Raw genomic sequence first — 14,122 nt, forward strand, 5'->3', positions numbered from 1 at the left:
GTTATTAGAAATGAGGATTCTGAAAAAGTCCTCTGTAGGAGAGGCTATGTTACACTCAGACCGAACGCCGTTGACAATTCAGCAGGAAAATAAAGGATGTGAGAAATGAACACGTGTGTTAAGCCTCTCGTTGACGTGTGCACCGTATTGTTTCTTCCTGTAGACGTCAGCAAGGACAAGTCTTGCAAAGAAAACTGCACCTGTTCCTCCTGCTCGCTCCGGGCTCCCACCATAAGTGACTTGCTCAATGATCAGGACTTACTAGATGTGATCAGGATAAAGCTGGATCCGTGTCACCCCACGGTGAAGAACTGGAGGAATTTTGCAAGCAAGTGGGGCATGGCCTACGACGAGCTGTGTTTCCTGGAGCAGAGGCCGCAGAGCCCCACCTTGGAGTTCCTGCTGCGGAACAGCCAGCGGACAGTGGGCCAGCTGGTGGAGCTCTGCAGGCTGTACCACAGGGCCGACGTGGAGAAGGTTCTGCGCAGGTGGGTGGACGAGGAGTGGCCCAAGAGGGGGCGTGGAGACCACCCCAGGCACTTCTAGAGCTCCGCTCCTTCCTTCTGTAGCCTCCCTGGACATCGAAACCACCGCAGGTCGAGGAGGAATGGGGATCTGTGCTAAGAGTTTAGGGTGAGGACGTGGAACGGTGGACACTGGTTTTCCCCAAAGCTGATGGTTTTGTGGAGGGGTCGGGTTTGTTTTGGTGGCGGATACTTGTTTATTTTTGCACATCTGTTTTAATTTAATATTTGAATCTGGAGTTGGCAAAAAAAATATTTTGTAGGCTCACAGAGGGGCCGAGGCCTATAATCAGAATAGATTCGTGCCATGATCAAAATAAAATTATCCTCTCCCTTGAATCCTGCTGAGGATGTCGGTCGGACCTGGGACCATTCATGGCCCCGGACACACATGCATCGTCCTATGTCACATCCTTCGTGATCAGTGGCATTCCCATGGCGTAGAAGGAAACAACAAGGAGAAATTACCCTGTTTTGTCGGTTTGTTACTTTTTTTGTGATAAAGTGCTTCGGTGAATTAATAAGATGCTGGTATTACGTGACAATACCTTCCAGAACATACGTGCTGCCTTTTTTATTCAAATCCTTGTTATAATCTGTGGACTACCCACAATGTCATTTGCTCGAGTATTTTGAAAAGAAATACAAAAATGGATGGCTATGGGGAGGACAGAGTCAGGAACTAGTGGGGTGATAATGGCCATGGGAGTGGTGTTTGACCAAGAGAATTACTCAAAACGCCCTTTTGTTACCCAGGACTTTTTAAAAAATCAATTTAGTACAGAGTGCTTCACTCCTGAGATCAAACTCAGTTAAGAAATCAATACAAATCCCATGGCCCATTGGTGAAATGTACCAGCTCCGGCACCTACTGTCCCAGCTTCCGACAGAACTTTTTGACACTACGCAGCAGTTTAGCCAAGAAGGAAGAATCGTTCTGTTGTTGCTGAGAGGGTCAAATCCAAATTTTATTGTTTTTTTGTTTTTTTTTGAGACAGAGTCTCACTCTGTTGCCCAGGCTAGAGTGAGTGCCGTGGCATCAGCCTAGCTCACAGCAACCTCAAACTCCTGAGCTCAAGCGATCCTCCTGCCTCAGCCTCCCGAGTAGCTGGGACTACAGGCATGTGCCACCATGCCCGGCTAATTTTTTCTCTATATATTTTTAGCTGTCCATATAATTTCTTTCTATTTTTAGTAGAGACGGGGTCTCGCTCTTGCTCAGGCTGGTCTCGAACTCCTGAGCTCAAACGATCCGCCCACCTCGGCCTCCCAGAGTGCTAGGATTACAGGCGTGAGCCACCGCGCCCGGCCCAAATCCAAATTTTAAAGAATTTTAAACCAAATGAAAAATCTGTGTCAAAGACTATCTAATGTTTTCATTTGATGGTATGGGGGAAGGGAACATAGGGGAGACGGGAGGGTTTGTTATTGGAAAGGTCTTTTAGGGAAAAAAAGAGATAAAAGGCAAAGCCTTGGCTTAGTTGATAATTTCTGTACAAGTTCTGTTTGATTTTGACTACGGGCTTAGAAAATTAAGGCACTTTGTTCAATCTGGGGGGATTCTGTATAATAAGTCCCTGATGAAAATAAGCAAAAATGATGAATAACGCTGATTAAGTACAACAGAAGGATTAGAGTGAACTCAAAGCTACTTTCTAAAACAACCATTTTTTGCCACTAACAATCATGGTGGTTTTCAGGAGGTTGCTGACACATGGAGTCGGCTTCCTCATCGGATGTAAAGTCTACACTAGCAAAATCTACCGCAGGGACTCACTCATCACTTCTGAGTCAGTGCTGATCTAATCTAGCTCCTCTTGCCTTGGCCGATTTCTCGCCAGCTATATTGAAAGTAACAGCCAGTGACAAAATGCAGAGATTTGGAAAAACATTCTTTGGCAGACTGGTGTCCAGCTAGGCCACTGTTAAATATTTATTGTCAGCCAGGTTCCAGGCCCTGTACAGGGATTGTTAGGGAGAGTCCTAGTCTTCTACGAATCTGATTTGTTGTAGCGCATTCTCATTAAGCTACATATGACACACATTCTCACTTATTTTTTGAGACAGAGTCTCGCTCTGTTGCCCGGGCTAGAGTGAGTGCCGTGGCGTCAGCCTAGCTCACAGCAACCTGAAACTCCTGGGCTCAAGCGATCCTCCTGCCTCCGCCTCCCGAGTAGCTGGGACTACAGGCATGTGCCACCATGCCCGGCTAATTTTTTCTATATATATTTTTAGTTGGCCAGATAATTTCTTTCTATTTTTAGTAGAGACGGGGTCTCGCTCTTGCTCAGGCTGGTCTCGAACTCCTGACCTTGAGCGATCCACCTGCCTCGGCCCCCCAGAGTGCTAGGATTACAGGCGTGAGCCACCGCGCCCGGCCCATTCTCACTTATTAACCTGGAATTTACTGTGGGAAAATGGAAGAGGGATTTTGGCATTCTGTTTTTTTTTTTTTTTTGAGACAAGATCTTGTTCCGTCGCACCAGGGGTAGAGTGCAGTGGTCATCACAGCTCACTGCAACCTCAGACTCCTGGGCTCAAACAATCCTCCTGCCTCAGCCTCCCCAGTAGCTGGGACTACAGACACGCACCACCACACCTGGCTAATTGTTTTATTTTTTGTAAAGTCAGGGTGTCTCTCTCTCTCTCTTGCTCAGGCTGGTCTTGAACTCCTGGCCTCAAGCGATCCTCCCCCCTTGGCCTCCCAAAGTGCTAGGATTACAGGTGCTAACCATTGCACCTGGACTTTAGCATTCATTTTTGACATGTTAGGGAAATGACACTAACACAGCTGTGATTATTTAGCGTTGTGTTGTACCAGACCTTCAGCAGTGCGACAGGCATCACTCCTTCTGTCCTGCCACCCCCGGGGAGTGTCAGTGGATCCCAGGCTGACAAATGTCCTGTGCGCGGCTGCCTGGCCAGGTGCCTCCAGAAAGCCCCTTCCTCCTCTCATCTCCACCCAAGTGTCACCTCAACCAACACCAGCCAGCACAGCCTGTGACCACCATCGGGGCAGCAGTCGAGGGGAAAGGGCAGGAGAGTGGCAGGGAACACCCCTTAATGTTTCCTTTCCTCCTCTTACCTCTGGGCCTCCACCTCCCCCAGACAGAGACAGAAAAGAAGGAAGAGCAGGTGGGACCTCCGCCCCCGCCTCCAGCCATCCCACTCCCCGTGGAGGGAAGAGGGGACGGTTTCCCTTATTTCCAGAGACTCCTCCACCTCAGACTGACCAAGGGCAGAGGCCCAGCGGGAAGGAAGGACATGCTGGGGCAGGAGGGGACTGAAACAGCGCTCACCCCCACCACGCTGCCCTCCCGCCCCGCCACCCCTGTCCTTTCCTGGTCGTCACACAAGACCTCAGCTCAGGGGAAGCCCTGCTCTGCTCAGAGCCACAGGGCTGCCGGGCATGGTGGCTCACGCCTGTAATCCGAGCACTCTGGGAGTTCGAGGCAGGAGGATCACTTGAGGTCAGGAGTTCGAGACCAGCCTCAGCAAGAGCAAGACCCTGTCTCTACTAAAAATAGAAAAATTAGCCGGGCATGGTGGCGCATGCCTGTAGTCCCAGCTACTCGGGAGGCTGAGGCAGGAGGATTGCTTGAGCCCAGGAGTTTGAGGTTGCTGTGAGCTGGGCTGATGCCACGGCACTCTAGCCCGGGCAACAGAGCGAGACTCTGTCCCAAAAATAAATAAATAAATAAACAAAGTTGATTTACAGCAAATAAGTACTACAATAGCATAAACGTGCTGATACTTTACATAGGCGAGAGTGGAAAGGAAGACGGTTACATGATGACTAATTGACCAAATAATTGTTAAAATTTAAGTTCATTAATACTTAAGAGCTTGGCTCACAATTCTGTCTATAGAGATCCATGTTAAGTTAGCCACGCTGTAGACTAAACTGCTTGTAAGGAGGTTCTTTTGCTATTAGAATAATTAAATTCCTGTAGCTAAATTACGGGGTATACGCTCTTAAACAAAACTGCCATCTGTGATGGCGCTTGCTGAGGCTGTATGTAATATGCATTTTATGCAGTTCCAAAAGCAGATTCCTGCGCACAGGGAAACGAAGGCAAAGCTGCATTAGAAACCGCTGGCACCCACACAGACAGACACAGACAGACAGGAGCAGGGGGTCTCTGAACAAGGCACATGGTATTTAAAACTGTAAGGTTTTACACTGTTAGGGCTTACATCGCTCTAGGATTTCCCACCGATCCTCGAAAATTAAACTCAAGTCACCTCTTTTTGTGGCACTAAATAATAATTATTCAGCAGCGTAGAAAATTTGTGGTAATAGACAAAAGGATGCTGCGCCCTGGTTTTTCCTTAATAGTAATTCTTGTGTGGCAGCGCCCTCTGGTGGAGCCCACGAGCTGTGCACACAGCCCCTCTGGCTGGGCTGCCAGCCTTTTTATGAATTCTTGGTTGCATGTTAGAATCTTTACAGCAGCCCCGTCAAAAGATGGAAAGACTGCGGTGGTTTTACAGATTGGCAACTATAAGCAGAATGAGGCCAGCATCCTCGAGATGAGGGTTCCAGCCGTGGATGTGCCCTGTCATTTGTCACCCCATCATTCAGATCAAATGCGTGACCACCCAGATCCCGTAACAGTTCTATACTGTGGGAATTTGTATTTTTATTTTGTTTCCACACACAGCATCGAATAGGAATTATTTTTAAACACTCAGTAGGACTTTTCCCTTTTCCTCCGTGTAGATTTAGGGTTAACTAGCCATTTGTGGATTTGGGGTCTCTTTCCCTTTCCGTTTAACATCGGAGGAGGCGGTGCCGACCAACAGTGGCTGTAAAGTTAACCGGCAGAGGGACTGATGTCCCTTAGTTATAGCGAACATCGACCTAGAGCACTATCCCTGCCCTTCCTCTGTAATACACGATACAAAAATATGTTGGTGGTGGTGGTTTTCTTTTTTTTTTTTTTTTTGTAGAGACAGAGTCTCCTTCTGTCGCCCAGGCTGGAGTGCACTAGCACGATCATAGCTCACTGCAGCCTCGAACTCCTGGGCTCAGGCCATCCTCTTGCCTCAGCCCCCTGAGTAGGTGGCACTACAGGCATGTGCCACCATGCCCGGCTAATTTTTCTATTGTTGACAGAGACGGGGTCTTGCTCTTGCTCAAGCTGGTCTCGAACTCCTGACCTCAAGCGATTCTCCCACCTCGGCCTCCCAAAGTGCTGGGGTTACAGGTGTGAGCCACTGCGCCCCAGCCCAAAAATATGTTAAGTATAATATTAAAAGTAAAGTCTAGCAAATTTTCTCCCAACTTCCTTTCCTTTTTAGATGAGTGATTTCATTTAGTTCTGAGCAAAGACTGTCCTTCTTATAACACTTTTTCCCACTTCTACCCTCCTTGTTTTGTGAGTTTCCTCTCCCTTGGGCCCATGCTGTTGCTGTGTTGCTTTAGGGCCATTCACTGTTTCTCAAATCAGGCTTCCCCTATGCCTGTGGCCTCCCCCTCCAAGCCACCGGCTAACCTCGGCTTCCTTTTTGCCTTACTGTTCGTGTTGGATTGTCTTTCATCTTTAATGACACGTTGGGCCTAATATTAAAATAAAACTGCTTTTCTACCCTTCTAACAAAACACACATATCTACACAGCGCCCAAAGTGGTGACTGATCAATGCTCTCCCGCTTTGTTCTCTGAGGTCCTGCCTGGGCGTTCAAATTCCACCTTCAGCCCCTGCGCACCTGGTTGTAAGTGGATGAGGCTGGGTCTTGCTTTTTCTGTGTTTAGAGCAGGTTGCAGAGATGCCCGGCTACATGCTGGGCCTACGGGTGCCCCAGGGCTGTGGATGCCGCACCTGGGGGCGCTCACCGCCTAGACTGGAAGAACCTGTTTTCTTTCTTCCTGTGGCTGCGGGGGGCCATGGGTCTGGTGACCTGTTCAGCTGGGGATCCGTGACATCAACTCCACAGGTGACCTGAAGAGATCACAATGAAATGACTGAGTTTCTCGGCACTTGCGGAAACGTAATGTGCTTGTGGATAGCTTCTCAGGACTTCCTGAGCCGGGCGGTGCTCTTCTGTGTCACGCGACAGCCCAGTGACCGTGTTCCTCTGTGGCACGAAGCTTCGTGGAGGACGTTTCTTCAGCCGATGAAGGCGGTGCTTTCGACCTACCCGATCTTTGCGATGCTGTTTGCATTTCCTTGTGCCGTGCTTTTTAAGCTGCCTTCGTCTTGATCGCCTGTGATTTTTTTGCTTTCCTTATAAATACGCAAAGATTATTTTTAACTCTAATGATGGGTGCTACAAAATTAAAGACTGATGTCAATCATTCTAATTGTCGCTCGTCTGTAGATCCCAACACGACCATTGACTCAGGTGTCCTGTTGGGCGGTCCTCCACCATTTGCGTGCTTAGTGGGTACTTAGTGGGTTTCTAAAACGGGTCCTGGTGCCGGGATGCAAAGGTGAGCAGCACACGCCTACCCTCAGGGAGCCTACAGCCCAGGGAGAACCGCGGGGGACGATGAGAGAAGTCACCAAAGCTCGCGATGCACAGGTGGGCCAGGAATGGGCAGAAGGAAATTGAGAATCCCTGAGCCAGGAGGAAAGGCAGGTAATTAACAATCCGATAGAGGGATTCGGGCGCTGTCATGTCTGTGTCTCCCGGCCTCAGATCCTCAGCCCACAATGGACTCTGAGCTGCCGGACGTCCCTGTGTGACCGTGGACTTGGCATCTCCACGAGGACACCTCCCAGGCACCCGACACTCAGCCTGCTGAACCCGTGATCTCTCCTTCCCAACTTCTTTCTCACCAGAGTTCCCCATCTTGCCATCCGCCTAGTTACTCAGGTCCTCCGTAAGACCGCCCTCTCCCTCCCTGTCTATTCCACCTCCCAGACGTCTCCTAAATCCCTTCCCTCCTGTCCAGCCTCGCGGCCACCACCGTCCCAACCCACGCAGCCGCCCTCGTGCCCCGCTGGTCTCCGTGTTGTTGGAGGACCCTCACCGCTCTCTCCCTCTGTCCCTCGCCGGCCCCAGCCACACTCACAGGTGGACACCGTTGTCCACTAGCTAGCTAGCCTTCCCACCCTCAATGCCACTTCCTCGGGGACCTTGCACCTGACCCCCAGACCTCCTTGTCTCCCAGTGACCTACCCCCACAGCGCTTGCCACAATCGCACTGGCTTAATTACTGGTTGTCACCCCTGCTGGGCTGAGAGGATGGGGCCTGTTGGCTCATTCACCTCTGCGGAGTCAGTACCAACCAGCGCCCCGGCCTGGGAGAGAGGCCGAGGCTCGGGAATGAATGAAGTGGAATGAATGAATGCATGAGGGAAAGGCTCTCAACAAAGCGAAACCTCTTTACCATGTGGTGGTCCTTGGGGAGGAAAAAAAAGTTATAAATAGAAACTACGAAGTGAGGGGATGTGCTTAGCAAACCGGGGTGCCCCTGGCGCACGGGGAACGTGCATCTGTTTTGATGGGGTCCAACCCCTTCCATTCATCTCCTGGGCTTAAGAGATCAAAGCAAAAGATGTTCTGGAATCAGGTAGTGGTGATGGTTGCACAACACTGTGAATACACTAAAAGCCACCGGACTGTACAACGTAAAATTGTTAAAATGGTGAATTTCGGCCGGGCGCGGTGGCTCACGCCTGTAATCCTAGCACTCTGGGAGGCCGAGGCGGGTGGATCGCTCGAGGTCAGGAGTTCGAGACCAGCCTGAGCAAGAGTGAGACCCCGTCTCTACTAAAAATAGAAAGAAATTATATGGACAACTAAAATATATATATACAAAAAATTAGCCGGGCATGGTGGCGCATGCCTGTAGTCCCAGCTACTCGGGAGGCTGAGGCAGGAGGATCGCTTGAGCCCAGGAGTTTGAGGTTGCTGTGAGCTAGGCTGAAGCCACGGCACTCACTCTAGCCCGGGCAACAGAGTGAGACTCTGTCTCAAAAAAAAAAAAAAAAAAAAAAAAAAAAAAAAAAAAAAAAATGGTGAATTTCGTGTTATGTGAATTATATCCCAATTGATTAAAAAAAATCAAAGGCTTAAAAAAAAGTCAAAGCTTCCCCCACAATGGACAGGGAGGTAGAAACAGCTGCTCTGAGCTCAGAGACGATAGTCTGGCTGAGGGGTCCGGGGGGGGGGGGGGGGGGGGAGGAGGAAGCAGGGAAGGCGAGGAAGAAGCAGGTGTTGCAGCCAGTGAGGACTGTGCTCTCGTGGGCCCAGCCAGGCCACTGGTCACTCCGCTGCCCTAGTGACAGCTAACGTGACCGGAGCCCTCCGGAGCCCTGCTCTCCTCTGCTCTCTTCTTGGCTTGACCCAGGGCTGGAGATCCTGCTCCTCCCAGAGGGCTGGGGCCTGGCTGCAACCCCACCCGCCATCCAGCCACCCCCCCACCCCCCACCCTGCCGCCCTGTGGCCCTTTCCTCTCCCAGGACGGGACAAGACACTGAAGAGGCCAAAGCCATCGGGGCAGCAACGCACCTCCCGTGTTCCCCAACCTGCCCACCCAGCCAAGTAACACAGCTGTCCCTATAAGTGAAGGACACTTTTTTTTTTTTACTCTTTCCAGGGATATGATGTATGTCTGTCCTGAAAACATACATGGCTTTACTCAAGTCACGGTGATGAAGCCTCATTGTCACTGTAGCCTAACTGCAACTTTTTCAACTCAATTTAAAAACAGTTCAAAAATTCAGTCCAAGTCAAACACACTGTCGGTAGCTAGAAGCAAAATTCTGTTCATGAATCTCTTTTGACTTCCATTCACGAGAACAGAAAGTTCTTTGACATGCCACACAACAGGAAAATACATAACGGACATTGTTTTACCTGTTCCTGGCAAAGACAACTGAGCTTTAACACGCCGGGTAGCCATGGAGATCGTGTTGAGGTTCAAGTTAACACTTACAGATTGAATTAGAAAGATGGCGGATGGCGGCGTGGGGCAGATTCACTGGGAAGTTTCCAAAAGCTTCATTCATTCAACGAATAATGGGGAAGGGTGAGCCCTGGGGAACTAGTCCGACATGGCCCTGTCCCCTGCCCAGCATGCCCAGCGTCCACTTGGGAGAACGGCGTGGCCTCCCGTCCTGGGCCGCCCACGCCAGCACTGTATCCCCACTTCGGCCCGTGTCTCCCCCTAAACACTGTATCGAGCAGCTTCTCACCTACGTGGCCAGGTTTTCCCCTTCACAATCCAACCAAGAGGCTGCTCAAAAACGCATGTCAACATGTCTGAACCCGGAACACTTCATGAAGTATCAACCCTCGCTCTCTCTTTCCCTGCACATGTTTACATATGTCCCGTATGTTAAATCATTTAGACCTCACTGGCCTATGAGCTAAGTACTCTTCTTATCCCCACTTTAGAGGTGGGAAGACTGAGGCACAGAAAGGTTAAGTTGCTTGCCTAAGATTATGCTGCTAGTAGGTGGCAGAGCCAGGATGGCAGCCCAGAAGTCCGGTGACTGTTTATGAAGAACACATATTCTGAAATGATGGCCACTGGGACATCATAAGATCTCAGGAATGTCTATAATTTCACCTCTGCTTGTTATTTTTTCAAAAGCCCTGTCTGTTTCCATAGCGTGAATTCAGTAAAATCAGAAGGAAAGAGGGGGGAGGGAGGGAAAAGAGAGAGAGAGAAGAAAGGAGGCAGAGGGGGAAGGAGGGAAGAAACAAAAGACACAAGCACCCCTGTGTTTGTCCTGGCCGTGGGTGGGAGTGTGGGGTGGGCGGGAAAGCCCGAGGGGCCCTGGGGTGGGGGGGTGCCACTGAGGACCGTGGGCGGCAACACAGATGGCAGATTTAGGAAAGCAAAGCAAACGGGCTCAGGATTTGGGGCTTTGAGGAAGGAAAAAAGAGGTGAACGTGCACCCTGGCTCCCCCCAGAGGCGACACCTGACTTCCCAGATGCACACTTGAACTCTTTCATCCCTGTCTCCTGGGGTCACTTTAGCCAGCTGCTTTACAGAACAGCAAAATGCCAACACAACAGTCACGGAGGGAAGGAGACATCTGAAATGACAGGGACCTTCAGAAACTAGAATGGCCCACGGATGTAGTCTGAAACTTTTGTTCCACCGTCGGGAATATTAAAAGTTCTTAAATGGCTACTTGATTTGATACAGTTGTTTTGAAGAAAGGAGTTGTTTCTAAACAATGCAGTTACAAATTTTCCGTGGAAACATAAATTTCAAACAACAATCACATATCTTTCACCCCGACCTTCACCAACTGGGGGTGCGGGATCTTTGCGGAGGATATCTCGGGACACTTTTAGGGACCCTGACATACTCTACTCCCATGGTTACATGATTTTTCTAAAACTAGATTAATCCTATGTCACCCATACCGAAAAGTTCTGATTAAATATTGACAAGACCTAGATTATTAGAAAAGATGATGATTTTCTAAAAACTCTGCCCAAATTGGGTTCATTCATAGAATTCTACACGTCAGAAATGATGTTGCAGAAAGAGGACAGTATTTTTATTGACATAAAGATGTTCATTCTTTGTGGTTGCCCTGGATAAGAGGGACTGTTGATACCCTTTAGTGTTTCTTCTGTTTACATTTTGTTTCTATAATGAATGTATGCCTTGGCTTTGTATTAAAAATGCACACAAAAAATGATTTCATTAAAAACAAAGCAGTAACTACAAAAACTCCCTTTCGATAGAAAGCAGCCATTGATTTCCTACGTAAATGAAACAAGAAGCTTATCCCAGATTAGAAATGTCTAAAGGCTCGTTCAGGCCTCGCAGGCAGAACAAGAAGTGTGCCTCCAAGTAAACGTACAAGTGCAGTGAGATGTCTTTTTATCGGTGGCACGCGACCAAATTCCGTAAGCAAGCAGCACGTTCATGAACAGAGAGGCCACAGGCTCGTGGGGCCCAATTAAAGGGAGGAGGAGGAGGCACGAGCCAGACAGAAACCAAGACGTAAATCCGGCCGATCCTCAGGCCAGGTGCTGACTCTTCCTCTGATGAAATAAAACATCACACTTCAAGGCTGGCAGAGACGAATAAGAATGGAGGAGGCATCGAGGGCCTTTTAGGGAAGCCATGGAACTTTCTGCCCATACTCGTGCGTGGGGTGGAGCCGGGCATTTTGCGAGGCTTGCTGTATTTCTTGGCAGGGTGCTCAGCTGGCAAAGCCAAGAATTCTAAACAAAAATAAACAGCCAGAAATGATCTGAAATATTTGGACATGGCATCCTCTCTAACAGATTGGCTGGAGCCCGGGTCTGCTGCGAGAGAGAATTAAATGCATACCTCCCCAGTCGTTAAGCCTACTTAACCACAGTACCCTGTTCTAGGACTGGGTGATCATTTTACTACACATACACATTTATCGTATAATCTTGCCGACATGTCAAGATAGACCAAAAACAAGCGATGTGTAGATATCAGAAACACACCAGCTTGGGACAACTAGTTTACCTACAGAGGATGAATCCCTTGACTAATTTTATGAGCCGTGCAGCCTTGTGATTCTAGCAGAAACGGACATTAAGTATCTTTAAAAAAAAATCCAAAATGATAATTTTTACCTAAACACCTCCAAAGGGCTAAGATCGCAAACAAATGTGTCTTAACTTGAAAGCTAAGCACTCCCCAAGGAAGTTGGGATGACGCACAGATTTGAAGCATTAGCTGAGTTTAAGCTTCTATCTTTCAAAGCAACATGTTACTCCACCGCAGGGTGGCAGGAGTGTGCTAGAAAGAAGAGTGTGACTTCATGGGGTGGGGCCTGGGGAGGTGGCTGGGGGAGCCCGAGTTCTTTTCACCTCTGTGGTACTCAGACAGGTAACCCAGGAAAATGTCCGAACCGTTAAATCCAGTGCCCACTGCGCTAACACACAGGAGGACCCTGCTCTGGCCGCAGCCCCAGAGAACGGGGATGAATGTCCTCTTTGTGTCTGAACTTCAGCTGGGACCCTCCATCCTGCTGGCCGGAGCCAACCCCGGCAGGCAGTCGGCCCCACCCTCAAGGGTTGTTTGACAAAACCACTCTTCGTGTCCCTTCCTCCTAGAGTTTGTCACTGAGGGGTGGCAGCAATCGACAGGAAGGTATTTGGGCATTTGGGATTCTATTAGATTTCACAGTTCATTGCCTTCGCCTCTTTCACAATATTTAGTTTCTAGATGAATCCAGCTTTAAATGTCTGAACTAGTAGCCACGCACACTTCCATTTCCCGAATCTTTGGGGTTCATCCTTGAAGAACTGGGCTGGCTCCCTGAATAATTGTTCTTGCATATATATATATATATATATGTATGTGTATAGATGTATGTGTTTGTGCATACACACACACACACACACACACACACAATCTTGAATTGTCTGACCATTAAGAGTAAAAACTGACACATTAACTGGCTGAAGTGCTGAAGGTCAAACTGGACTTAAGACCTTCCTCCAGATCCTAACAAGCCAGTGGCTTTGTTCCCAGAAACAGCCGGGCTCCCTGCTCACCTACGGCCAGGGTGAATCTCGGAATCTTTACCAGGAGGGGTAGTTCTCAGGACCAAAGTTTTGGCAATGTTCACACACTGCATGGCTCTGATTCTGCATAGTGATTATATTTCTTAGCACACCTCTGTCTCCAGCACCTACAAAATGGGTGCGTTAGTACATGTTGGCTGGATACTTGATGACATGTAAGGAAGATTTGCAAGTGAGAAGAGCTGGCGGTCTCAAATTCCACACCCGTGTTAACCTGGGTGACTTCTTCACAATTCATTTGACTACAAGCTCCACCCTCAAGGGTCTCACAGCAATTTTCCCAACAGCTAAATCACAGTCTGACCTGGGCCACCAACACCTTACCATGTGTATCAATAGTTGTTGATAAATTTGTTCTATAGATTAAAAGGGAGATGATATATAGATCACACATGGATCACAGGGCTACTGAGTCTTGGTTGTCCAACCAAGATGATTTCTTGCCTATTCGTGCAGATTTAAAAGTTCATTCCTGCTGCCAGGAAGCTCTCGGCTAACTCGGACAAGGTCTCTTCAGCCCTTCGCCCTCACTCTTATGTCAAATCAGTTGAAGTTCCAGTGAAATGGAGGCTAAAGGGAAACTTCTCTTGTATAGATTTTGTATTTATGACTCGGAAAAAATTAGACATCCACAGAAAAAAAAGCCCTAAAAGAAATTGGGCTGGAACATAAGAGAAACGAACTTGGAATGAAGTAAATCTTTTAACCAACTGAAAATATTGTTCTGCCGTTTCATGCACTGCCATTAGTGACATCATCGCAAAAGCAATGTTTGCATAAACAAAGAGCTGGTGACACTCCGGCCGTCCAGTAGAAGCTGGCCACTGTGGTACGCATGTGGTGTGCAGGACATGATTCCAGAACTCGAAGGGACTCTGGAGTTCATTGGGAGTCAGAATTCACAGATGCAGAAAGTTAGAACAGCTTTAGTTTCAATTCAATAAAATACGCTCTGCATTTAATACAAGCATAGTTACACCTGAGAGTTTTAACTCTAAAACTTTTTCTTTTTTAAAAGAAGGCTTCCTTCGCTCACTAATTTTCTCTCTCTTTCTTTTTTTTCAAGACAACAACATGTCTCTCTGGGGTTCCCCAGGCTCAAGTA

General features: G+C 48.5%; 1 protein-coding gene across 1 annotated transcript in view; it reads left to right on the forward strand.

Annotated features, from left to right (window-relative positions):
• Nucleotides 1–1,455, forward strand: part of EDARADD (EDAR associated via death domain) — a 53,890-nt gene extending 52,435 nt beyond the window's left edge. Inside the window, exon 6 of the mRNA XM_069484709.1 lies at nt 164–1,455. Within this exon, the coding sequence (XP_069340810.1) occupies nt 164–546 (383 nt within the window). The 3' untranslated portion in view covers nt 547–1,455. The remainder of the gene's footprint in view (nt 1–163) is intronic.
• Nucleotides 1,456–14,122: the final 12,667 nt, after the last annotated feature.

Source organism: Eulemur rufifrons, chromosome 11, assembly GCF_041146395.1.
Source record: "Eulemur rufifrons isolate Redbay chromosome 11, OSU_ERuf_1, whole genome shotgun sequence".
In the NCBI taxonomy this organism is placed as follows: domain Eukaryota; kingdom Metazoa; phylum Chordata; class Mammalia; order Primates; family Lemuridae; genus Eulemur; species Eulemur rufifrons.